The sequence below is a fragment of the Chenopodium quinoa genome, unplaced genomic scaffold, assembly GCF_001683475.1.
Source record: "Chenopodium quinoa cultivar QQ74 unplaced genomic scaffold, ASM168347v1, whole genome shotgun sequence".
Lineage (NCBI taxonomy): Eukaryota > Viridiplantae > Streptophyta > Magnoliopsida > Caryophyllales > Amaranthaceae > Chenopodium > Chenopodium quinoa.
In genome coordinates, this window is record NW_018744092.1 from 3958694 (window position 1) to 3971732 (window position 13039).

The 13039-nt window shown below is 33.1% G+C and overlaps 1 protein-coding gene across 1 annotated transcript; it reads left to right on the forward strand.

The window, feature by feature from the left end:
* Positions 1–9756: 9756 nt before the first annotated feature.
* Positions 9757–12725, forward strand: LOC110691925 (protodermal factor 1-like). The gene is made up of 3 exons (XM_021868908.1): positions 9757–10136; positions 11029–11551; positions 12143–12725. Exons 1-3 carry the CDS (start codon positions 9959–9961, stop codon positions 12486–12488), a joined length of 1047 nt encoding a protein of 348 aa, XP_021724600.1. The 5' UTR covers positions 9757–9958; the 3' UTR covers positions 12489–12725.
* Positions 12726–13039: the final 314 nt, after the last annotated feature.

A 13039-nucleotide genomic window follows, 5' to 3' on the forward strand; every position in this document is an offset into this window, starting at 1 on the left:
GGAGGCAAATTGACTTCATAGTTGAGATTATTTGAAAATAAACCTTAGTTGGGATTATTAGAAGTAAATCGTCCACAGTTGGGATTATTAAAGTGTATTTTTCCTTAATCTTATAATAAAAAAATAATATACTACCTCCGCTTCTTATTACTCGCAACATTTGCCTAAAATGGGTGCTTCACATTACTCGCAACAAATTTATTTCTTTCCTTTTTTAGTAAGTTTTTTTTGTGCAAAATGATAAAAATACCTTTATTTTTAAAAAAAAACATCCTAATTGAACTACAAATCTAATCTCATTACATTTAACCCCAAGGTTAATTAATTTCACCCTTACCACCAAATTTATTCCCCTCCTACATTCAACATCTTCCTTCATAGCATAATATTTTCTCTTTCTTCCTTCATAATTCAACATCTACATTCAACCATCACCTTCAATGGCAACCACCACCACCACCACTACCATCGTCCATCTATCACCACTACCACCGATCACCATTGTCCCTTTCTTGTCGTCGCCTCCGTTTTCTCTCTCTTCCTTTTTATGCTGTTTTCTCATTGCCGCTAAAGCTCAAATTTGGAGGTTTTATGGTCAAATTTAACTATAAAAACTATAGATCTAGAGTTTTGACGATTAAATTTAACCATTTAAAGCTTTAATTGATGATAGAGGGTTCGCGGGTTGTGGGTTCGTTGGGTTTTCATGGGTTAGTGGGTTCAAGGGTTTTCTAGATCTGTGGGTTTTCGTGGGTTGGTAGGTTCGTGGGTTTGTTCGGTGTTTTATGCGGCTGCTGGTGGTTACTTGGTTCGGTGTTTTGAGCGGCTTGGTGGTGGTTGGTTCGATGTTTTGTGCTGAGTGGTGGGTGGTGGTGCCAGGTTCGGTGTTTTGTGGTGGTGCTGGTGGTGGGTGGTTTCGGTGCTGGTGGTGGTGGTGGGGGTGGCTGGCTGGGTGGTTTTGGCGATTTTAATTTTGCTCTGTTCTTGCGAGTTATTAATTGTTGAGGCCGGCGTTGAAGAGAATGACGGGGCTGGTTTAGTTGGTGGGTGCAGGGTGGTTGTGCGGCGGTTTGGTGTAAGAGGTGCAAAAAAGAGTGCAGGAGCAGCAAGGTTAACGGGATATATGGTGGTTGAAACGGCGAGGGGTTGCTGACGTGCTGTAGTTGGTGGCTGCCGTTGCAATTGTGGCAAGAAGGTAGGCGCTGTAGTAGGTTGGAATTAGTGACAGTGTACAGGTGCGGTGTAGGTGTGGTGTGGCTGGCTGGGAATTTTGGGTTTTTTTTTTTGTTTTTTTTTAACTTTGGACCAATCACGTGTTGACACGTGTCATGGTAACCTGTTATAACAGGTTGTTGACTTGGTGTTGACCGATTGAGACCATTGGAGGCAAACACATAGCATAGTTGGGATTATTAGATAATAAACCTTAGTAGGGATTATTAAAAGTAAATCGCCCATAGTTGGGATTATTAAAGTGTATTTTTCCTAAGATTAAAGATGTTTAACAATTTGCAAATGCATTTTTTTCCTAATCCTATTTGGTCGGATCTAATATAATAATTGTTTCGGGGTTTTTTATATGTCCTGCGGGAGAGTTACAACACCAAGACTGGATCCACACGCCTGTACCTGCAAAACAACGGAGACTCCCAGGGGTGGGAGTTTCCGCCTTCAACGATCAAGTTAGAACGTGTTCGGATGTAAGAAAAGTGCGGAATTTAGATGGGATCAGGTTCCTCTTAGGAGAGGAGTGATCATCCGGCTATCTCAGACAGCCTCGAAATCCGAGCCTTAGCTCTCAAGAAGTGCAATTAAAGCTGGAGTTAATGCTTAGCCATTAATGTACATGTGTGTTTAATAATTTCTGAATGATGTTCCTCAGGGGGAACATCTCCCTTTTATAGGGTCTCGTAATGTGTACCAGTCCTAGGTTTACGGGAAACCTAGGTTTGACTGGGCTTCCTTGGAGTATGGGCCTTGGAAGGCTGCTTATCCAAGTTGGCAATCTATATGCCACGTGTCATGCCCTGATTGGTCCACTTTGGACTCTTCACTGAGTGACACGTGGCGGACTCTATCTAGTTGGTCCACGTGGACGACATGTGGAGGGTCCTGACTGGTCCATATGGAGAACATGTGGCAAAACCGGATTGGTCCACGTGGCGGGGTGAAAATCCCCTAATCAATAATCATTTTTCAAATAAACTTTAATACGAATTTAACTAGATTTACCTTATTCATACACTAACCCTTAAGAAAAAAAATTATTCCCTTAATTTCTTAAATTACCGTATTTCATATTTCTTCTATTTCAAATTAATTGCAATACTTTTTTATTGGGCAAGGATTCTTCATTATTTAATTATCTCACACTCCCATGAATACTGCTTTCACTAATTTTTTGTTATTTAAGTTCTCTCTCCCGCTTACAGTTATATAAAGTGTATACCACCATGGTCCCACCAACCATACTTTTATTACAAAGTTATCATTTTGGTTCTCACCCGATAATTTTTTCTTAAACTATGTGTATGACAAACTTAGTGTTACGATTAATTTAAAATGGAAAAGGCATATCGGATAATATGTTGTTAGATTCACATTTATATGTAACTTTCGGATCAAATAACTTTCATAACTTTTTTTTTTTATTAATATTGTCGGCGTCGTATGAATTGAAGTGTGATTACCTTAGCAAACGTTGGAAGTTGGAATTGACATAATATGATAAGGGACAATAAAGTACGGAGCCGCTAACACTTTTTTAAGGAATGAACTTGTAAACCACTCATGAATCATTTAACGCCGCAACCACGAAATGGGATAAATTGAAAGGCAACAAACGATTTGACCCATGAATTGAAGGTTATATCCCATTCAGAGTTCTTGAGATTGAATTGATAACTCCATGTGATCACGAAAAACGACTGGAAGGTGCGGGGATGATGGTACTACGTACGAAATTGAGTCTGGAAGACAATTCCTCCTGTATTGGCCTCTACTAAATTCTTATAGTGACATGTATATTTGCAACCCAAAAGACATATAAACAAATTGAAGGTTCAATTTGCTCCAAACTAACTATGCTAATTAGTCAATTTAATAGTAATGCACACAAAAATATTACTAATAAATCGTGATCACTTGAATTTAGCAAAAAGATTATCGAAAATCTAAACTGGTCGTCCAAATTATCTTATTAAGCGTAATTTCAATTACAAATCTTGATTAAAACCTGGGTGACCATAATAACAAAAATAACGTGCACAATGATATAGGAAGCAACGAACTTAACAAGCAAATCAAAGCATCTTAAACATGATATTACGCAATTATTAATAAAATCCTAATTTAAGCATAATACTATTAATATAATTAATACAACGCCTAACCATGATATTAATAATTAAAATAACCCTAAAAATGATATAGAGTACTAGCAAGGACTATTATTATAGAACAATTATTCTCATTGGTAGCCATCCAGTTTTACCAATTATCTATGGTGGCCAAAAACTTTTTAAATTATATAAATTAGCCATATAATACTGTAACTTTATTAATTATAACACTAATGACCATTATAAGCCACTTTTAAGACTAATAAATAACTATGGTTAACTTATGATTAATTTCGAATTAAAAAAATAATAAATAAATAAAATAAAATAAAAAGAAGAAGAAGAAGAAAAGTTACCATCATATTACGTATTAACTCTCCTTCTCTCCCTCCAACTACAAACACCAGTTCCATTAACTCATATTTAGAAACCATCCAGCTCCACAATTCGAAATTCGAACACCATCTACAACCTTTCAATTTTTCGACCTTAGAACTAGGATTTGAGATTAATTCTGAAATTTGCGACAAAGGTGGATCGGAGTAGAATTGGGTTTTTTTCAACCATTGGAGTTTACAAAATTCTGGGCTGCAATTGAATTCGACAGACGACGTCTAGGTTGTGGTTGAATTTGCACATAAAGATCCTATCTTTATTGCGTAAATATTTAGGTATGTACTCAAAGTTTTCAATTGAGTTAATTGATTTCGTGTTCTTGATTTTAATGTGCTCTATTTTGTGATAGCATGACGTGTTTTTCAATTGGAATGTAGGGTTTATTATAGTGTTTAATGAGTTTCTTCGTGGATTATATGTATAATTGGGGGGGGGGGGGGGGGGTTCATTATTAGCATATTTGATATATATTAACGTGTTGTGTTGTATTTGTTGCAGAACGAATGACCAAACAATGCTAAGCTTCAATACTGATGAACTACGAGAATGGAGGAGTATAAGAATGGCAGAGAAGATGAATGATTTTTTTTCTGATTTATTAGGGTTATATAAGGAAGGGGAAATGATTTTGGAAGGAAAAGGATGGTTACAGTTTGGAGGGAAAGTAATAAGTAAGGGTGTAATAGTAATTGTATTACTTAATTACACAATACACTTAAGTTAACCATAGTTACTTATTAGTCTTAAAAGTGGCTAATAATGATCATTAGTGTTATAACTAATAAAGTTACAATATTATATGGCTAATTTAGATAATTTAAAAAGTTTTTGGCCATCAAAGATAATTAGTAAAATTTGATGGCTACCAATAAGAATTTAGAGCGTCAATAAACTTCAATAAAAGTAATAAATTAAAGGAAAATAATTAAACTTCTATAAGAAGGGTTGGACACTTGGACGTACATACCCCTCAGCCCTCGCTCACATTGATTTAATTTACTAGCAAAATCAAAAACCTACACCAAGAGAAAACTACTCCTTACTTTTACCTCTATTAACTAGACTAATTGACTCTATAAGTTATGCATAAACAACTTAAAATACCGAGTAAATTTAAAGGCACTCTGATATGATAAGTATATCACAACTAGCTATCTTCATGTCTTCGAAGAAGAGCTTAGGAGAAAATTTATAACAGTCCCCAATTGATCACCTTCCTAAAAAAAATATTAAGTAACATTTTTATACTACTTCCGTTAATTATTATATGCAACTTTGGAGTATTATTTTCGAGATACAAAAATTTCCAAAGTGGCACATAATAATTAACGGAGGTAGTAAAAGAATAAAATGCCACAAGTTTATCACAATATAATTTTAATTACTGTACCAATGAAGTATTAACCTAGTGATTAACATTGATAGTCTGTATATGATATATCATAGGTCTAAATGCCGGCCACCCTCCATTTGTAAATTGTATTGATCTTGTGGCTAATTCAAAAAAAAAAAAAAAAATAGATAAATAAATTATACAAAGCACATATAAAGTTGATGAGATCTGAAGACCATGCTGCAAACCCAGTCTGTAACATTAAATAGTTTGACAAAAGTCCAAAGAAGAGTCAACATGAAAGCTGTACACATTTTCTCTGAGCCCTAATTTAAAGCACCAAAAATAAAGCCAAGAGCTAGAAGTATACAAGTACGTACTCACTTATTTTTCTTTCTTAACATATGCAACCAGCAAGTATAGTAAATTTGGAAATAATAAATATCAAAATGGGTAATAAGGGTATTCATATCCCCAATCTATTTGATTTTTTTTTTTATAAATCATAAGAGCTCCATTCGTTTTTACATGGTGATACTCCCTCTATCTCTACATTAGTGTTACAAATGTTTCCTAGGTCAAATTCGACAATTTTTTTTTATTAACAACTTTCATTTATTCATAAAGGAAAGAAAAAATAATGATGTGTTCTCTTAGTGAATTCATTACAAGTAGTTTATTTTTAACATATTACTTTTTATAAAGTTTTCATCAAGCAATATGCACTTTACGATGTTTGATGTCAAAAGTATGTCTTGTAAACTTTGCAAAAGCTTTTTGTGGCAATTAATTTAGGACTGCGGGAGTTTTAGCACCACACAGCTGCACCATGCACGGCATATGCATGACCCCTTTCTTTCTATACTTTAATGTTAAGATACACAAAAATTGATTAATATATACGGGGAGGTTCCGCTAAAAACAGAGCTTATGGTGAAAACTAAAAACAAGCAATCTTAGCCATTTATTACTAGCACAAAAGATCAGACGGTTCTAAAGCCCTAAGATCATTCCAACCTTACATATAATCAATTCAACTGTTTTAAAGGTTTTTTTTTTTTTTTTTTTTTTTTTTTGACAAACGCAACGTTTTAAAGGTCACTACATGCTAAAATAAGGTAACTTTATCTAAATTGACGATATTTACATAAAGTCACTATATATAAAAATAACGTAACTATATACAAAAATAGGATAGCTATATAAATTTTGATCATATTTACATAAAGGTCACTATATACAAAAATAAGGTAACTATATCAATTTTTAGAATATTTACTTAGAGGTCACTATATACAAAAATAGGGTAACTATATCAATTTTGAGCATATTTACATAAAGGTCACTATATACAAAAATAAGGTAACTATATCAATTTTGACCACATTTATACAGAGGCCACTATATATAAAAATAACGAAGGTCACTATATATAAAAATAAGGTAATTATATAAATTTTGACAACATTGACCACATTTATATAGATGTCACTATTTACAAAAGTAAGGTAACTATCATCAGATAACTTCTCCTTCTCCGGCCTCCTTGTCATCAGATAACTTCTCCTGCTGCTCCTTATCATAAGATAATTTCTGCTGCTCCTCCTTGTCACCACCAAAGGAGTAGTCCACTGGCTCCAAACCCGGCAGTCAAAGCTCATCAAATGGACAAACTTTCCTGCTTCACAGTCAGTCATCACCTGTTAGATAGCAGCCAGATTTTGGTAACATTGTAATAGTACCCTCCCTGCCACAGAACTTGCACTGAAATAATGAAAGGGTGATTGATTAGCAACAAGCCAAAAACACAATGTAACTATCACCATTACCAATGTAAGAAAATCCAAAATTTAGAAGGCAATAACACACAAAAAGCAACAGAATTTCAATAGCTGGAATGGAACAAAGTTTACAGCTCACAGAAAATTTATACATTGTAATATAATTCAGGCATCAAATGTCAATTAAGTGTAAACCAGAAAAATGCATAAATGCAACACGTGATTCATACATATCAAAGCATCAAACACATTCTATAAGCTGCAGGACATTATTCAAGGCTTAGTCAATACAGATATAGCAACAACGTAAGCCATATATCACTTGAACAGGCACACTATTATTGAAAAAGATGGAATCAGTACAGCAAATGACTAAACAATAGATAAAAAAAAGAATTCTAAGAGCCAGAGCAGAAGTACTAGTACAACATCAATACACTATCATAAACCATTCCCCAAGTGCCAATACAAGGCCATCAATTGACATCCGGAAGAAACATATTAAACAAGTCCTAATTCCTAAGCAAATAATCCTAAGATAACAGAATTGCAGAAATTTCATACCAAACTTAAACGCTATATCATGTTGAACAGTTCAATAAATCAGACATATATCAAAACAACGAGGAGAAATTTCCAGTTTGCAACCCTGGTGTTCATAATCCTTAATACATGTTCAATACTCCTGTAATGGATGAAGAAGCTTAAGGGGTATTCAACTCGCTTCTAGCAAATTGACGAAAGATCATCACTAAACATAAAAGATGAAAGTTCAAAGCTCCTAGAACCCACAAGTTCTCAAAAACTTTAAAACACTTTCCTTCACTATAAGATACGCTAGAAATAGACTTCATAAACACTGATCATCTTACAGATAACACACATTTTTGTAACATTCAGTAAGATAAATACAGCATATGATTCATTGATCAACACATAACTACAATCACTACAATAACCATGTAACATTTACAGTAAGATAAATGCAGCATATGATTCATTGATCAACACATAACTACAATCACTACAATAACCAAGAAATAGTCAATATAATGCTAAAACCCTCATGAAACTAAATGGCAAGAAATTAGTCCAGAAAAAGAAATTAACACTGACAAAACCAATCAATAGTGCCAAAATACTACCTCCATTCAAATATAATTGTAACATTACTCATTCAAATTACACTATCAATGCGACAACTAAATCTGAAATAGAGCGAGCACAATCAAAACAGAATAGAACAACAGATTATTAGAGAGTAATAGAGATAAACCTTCTGAACAAGATTAGCCTGGCCATGACTCTTAGGGATAGGAACAACTTCTCCCAACATCACATAACTCTCCTTCTCTGTCACCTCTCCACAATTCCCACATTTCACCTGCAAAAACCCACAAATCAAAAAAATTGAAAGCAAAAAATGAGTGAATAAAATTGAACAAAACTGAACAAAATCTACCAGGAAATCGAACAAAATTGAACAAAGTCGAACAGGAAATCGCAAAATCAAACAATATCGAACAAAATTGATGAAAAAAATTCGAAAAAATTGATGAGCAAAAGTCGCAAAATCGCAATGGAAATCGAACAAAATTGATGAACGAAACACGCAAAATCTCGTCATAATCAAACATGCATGTTACTAAAATTACCCAAACTTAATTTACTAAAATCAGAAACACAAAAATCGTGTTACTAAGAAGGTGAAGAACAACAACAAAAGTAGAAATTCGAGCAAAAATACTCCTACTAAAACGAACTTAAGTTGAAAATCAAAAAATCAAATCAAATTGAAAAAATAAATAAAAAAACTTGCAAAATTACAAAATTAAACAAAAAGCATACACGAAAAATACAATAGACATTAAATTTCCGGTTGAATCTACAAAAAAATACTCATGAAATTCCAGCAACCAAAATTTCAGAAACCTAATAACCTCAAATCGTGCAAAAATAGCGAAATTACCACAAAGAACTCACCTGATAATAGATCGTAGAGCTGAGAAATTGCTAAAAATCAAAATAATTGAAGCGGTGTTTGAAAAAGTAGCGTGAAAATTGGGGAAAAATGTCGAGAAATTAGGAGAGAGAAGGAAGAGGAGGAAGAAAATAACAGAGGAGAGAGAAGGTGTTTTCGCGGGAGGAGAGAGAAAATTAGGTTATATACATTAGATGTCATCCGCTAGATTATAATCTACGGCTAGGATTAATTATTTTCAGTTTTTACCCTAAGACTTGTTTTTACATGATCCTAATCCTATATATATATATATATATATATATATATATATATATATATATATATATATATATATATATATATATATATATATATATATAAGTGATACACGTTGATATGGATATTAATTTTGGAACTTTTGTGAAATATATAAAGAGTAGTGTTTTAAATTAATGAACTCATGAGATTATTGGATTTGGATTACCTTAATAAAACATTTTATAGCTAGACGGACGGATTATCATCATAATTTTAATAATGCTCCCATCCAAATAAATACATTTGCTCAGGTCAAAAAACACATCCAATCCTGTATAGATGAATCGAAGGTAGATAATAATGTAATATAAAGTTATTTAAATCTTCATATTCCGTATATCATAACAAACATTTTTTCATCACACAATTAAAGATTTAATACCATAGTAGAACATGTACAAACACGTATGATGTGACAATTAAATTTGTACGGACTTGAGATTATCGGATTCCCATACCTATCACATAAACGAGGTTATCATCATAATTTCAATATTATATCTAAGATATATACATAAATTGCAGGTAGATAAAGATTGTATTATTTGTATAAAATGCATGCAAAAAGATGAAAGCAAGAGATATCAATAAATGAGAAATATAAATGCAACCTGCAACACATCAACTAACCATACATAATACTCACTCTTCTACCTGCTTGTATTTATTCACCATAACCCTAGCTAGCTCAATGCACACCCCCTCCTTTTTTCTTTAAAATCTTCCATTTTTTCTTACTTCTGTCATTCAATTCACATCTTCTATACTTCTCAAAAATCTCCTCTCTTTTTTTGAATTTTTTTAGGGATAGAAAAAAAAAAATTCAATGGGGAGGAGCAAAGAAAAAAGTACGATTTTGTGGGTGGTTTTGATAATGGTTTCCACTAATAACCTAGTAATTCCTGTTTATTCAAGTATTATTAATAATAATGATAATAATTTTGGAAATGAAAAAAATTACTACACTCCTAATGACCCACATGTGCCAACAACCCCTTCTTCAGGTACCTTCATCCTATATATCTTTTTAATTTATTTTTTTTTAAATTTGTTCATGTGTATGTCTTTACTATACTAGGTTTTATGTATGTTTGATAGAGATGGGCAATTTTAATTCAAGTGTTTTTAAGGAACATGCATGATTTTACTTTACAATATAGTGGTATTACTAATTAGAGGTTGATATAAGTTGTTTGCCAATTATAAGTTCTCATTTGATTTATTTTTATCCAAAGAAATAATAACACCGTTTGAAATAATAAGTTACCTCGTACTAGCTTAAATTACACTCCATCCATCTACGTTGTTAATGAGAAAATTAATTCCGAACAAAGAGTGTATATAATTTCAAACACTTTTCTAAATGACTAGTCTAAACATTTGGCCTGGGCTGAAAATGGAATTAGCCAAAAATAAATTAAAATAGAAGGGTTTGACTTTCATTTTTCAGTAGGTCCAAAAAAGTTGAATGACTTGATTATTTTGCTATGTTTTGGTTGGATTCCTCACATTATTTAATGAACTATCCATAATTTTAAAAAGGTTGCAAACTTCTTTCTATTAGAATCTCCTTTGAAATGAAGTAATATATATGTTGGTTAGCTTTTTGTAATAAAGTCACTTCTATACATAAATCTAGCTTTAGAATTAAGCTGCATGCTTTGGTTAAGATTTTGATCTTTATTTTGAAAATAACGATATAAAATTAAACAATGCATGATTCATATGACTACTAATACTCCTTTCATGTGTCTAAAAGTTTTTTTTGTTTGGATGGTCACGGTTTTCTCTATTACAAAAAAAGTCAAACAAAAAGAAATTTTAGAAACAAAAGCGAGTAACAATTATGCACGTGAAAATGTGTAATTGATGGTCATGATTATTGTATATATGTAGGTGTTCATAGCAACCCTAGCCACCATGGATCATCCCATAATCACAAATCCCATGGATCACCCTCTTCCGGCAGTCAAAGCAACTGCCGTACCCCACCATCACACGGTGGCAGTGGCGGAAGCGGTGGCTACTACCCATCACCAACACCGACACCGATAACACCTCCAAGCAAAGGAGGAAGTGGAGGATCATATCATCCACCAAGACACACACCCTCTAACCCTCCTAGCGGAGGCGGGTGCGCATGTCCGTCACCACCGCCTACAAGCGGTGGTAGCGGAGGATACTACCCGCCAACTCCAAGGACTCCAACACCTGTCATAGTCACTCCGCCTTCGCCTTTGGTGCCAACTACACCTCCTAGAAGTGGTGGACATGGAGGGTATTATCCTCCAACAACTCCAAGCTCTCCTTTGGTGCCTTCGCCTCCGGTAACGCCAATCGTTCCGACGCCACCTTATCTTCCTGATCCAAACACTCCTCCTATGCCTTTTGATCCTACCACGCCACCCTTCCCATGCACGTAAGTCCCCTTAAGTTGACCTTAATTTGAACATTTTTGTATAATCCCTTTTTAATTTTATTGCATATTAATGAGGAAAGTGTGATTTATTAACTAATGCCCTAAATATAATACGGAGCTAGTTAATATACAATTTAAATTCATTGAAGCGTACATTATCAGTGTATCATATATACCACGTAGATTTATTAGTTACCTATAGAAATGTTTGTACATAAAAATTATATAGCTTACAGTAAATAGTGGTAGTCGTGCATTCATAAATGCAACATAATGGAGACACGTAGCCACAGCCGTGCCCACACTTAATAAGCGAGAGTTATAAAATAAAGTAACCTAATGTAATTAATTACATTGATCGATTGATTATTGTAGGTGAAAATGTATCACAAACATTATTATTATTATTATTATTATTATTATTATTATTATTATTATTATTATTATTATTATTATTTTATTTTTTATTTTTTTATTTTTTTTTTATAAGAAAATATTATTATTAGTATTATTACTATATATACTTTGTAAATACTATAATATCTATGTAATATTACTTGTTAATTAATTAAAAATGTAACGATGACACAGTTATTGGGGAAGTCACCCAGGGTTGATATTTGGGGTACTAGGATGGTGGGCAACAGTAGGAGGAGTATTTGGTGTGACAACATTACCAGGACTAAGCTCAGCAACAAGTCTTCAAGAAATGCTAAACAACCCTAGAAATGATGGGTATGGTTCCCTTTACAGGGAGGGCACTGCCTCCTTCCTTAACTCCATGGCGTCAAAAAATTTCGCCCTCTCCACCAAGCAAGTCAAGGACTCCTTCCTTGCTTCCCTTTCCTCCGATAAGGTTGCCGCCGCTCAAGCCAAGCTCTTCAAGCTTGCCAATGAGAAGAAGCTCAAGCCTACTACTACCACGTCCAAACCTTGATTAAATTATTGTTGCATGCATGTGTGTTCTATAGTTAATCAAATGGTCGATGACATACTTTATTATTAATTACTAGTTATATATTATATCCATATCATCATTATGTTAAATTGTCATAGTTTCAAGGAGTGATATGTAAGCATGTGTTGTTTTGTTGTTTTGAGATCGATTAATCAAAAGACTTGGTGTAACGTTAGCACTATGAATCTATGATGAGTTTGATGCTTCAATTTGAAATTGTTGTTTTGTTGTTTATTAATTTTATTGTTTAGTTTCAACATCAGCAAACTTAATTATAAAATTGCATTACCATCATTTTGAATTAATAAATTTAGAAAAAGTTTGAAGTTGTACTTGAGTTATTATAGTAATTTAATATATTGAAATACATACTTCAATTGGTACATTTTATATTCTATATGTGACTATCATTTTTAAATATTTACAGTAATTAAAATGAAACATGGAAATAATAGCTAGAGTTTGGTAGTGCAAATCAGAAATTTTTAACCACTCTTTTGAACTCAAACATTATTTTAATTTTTTTTTAA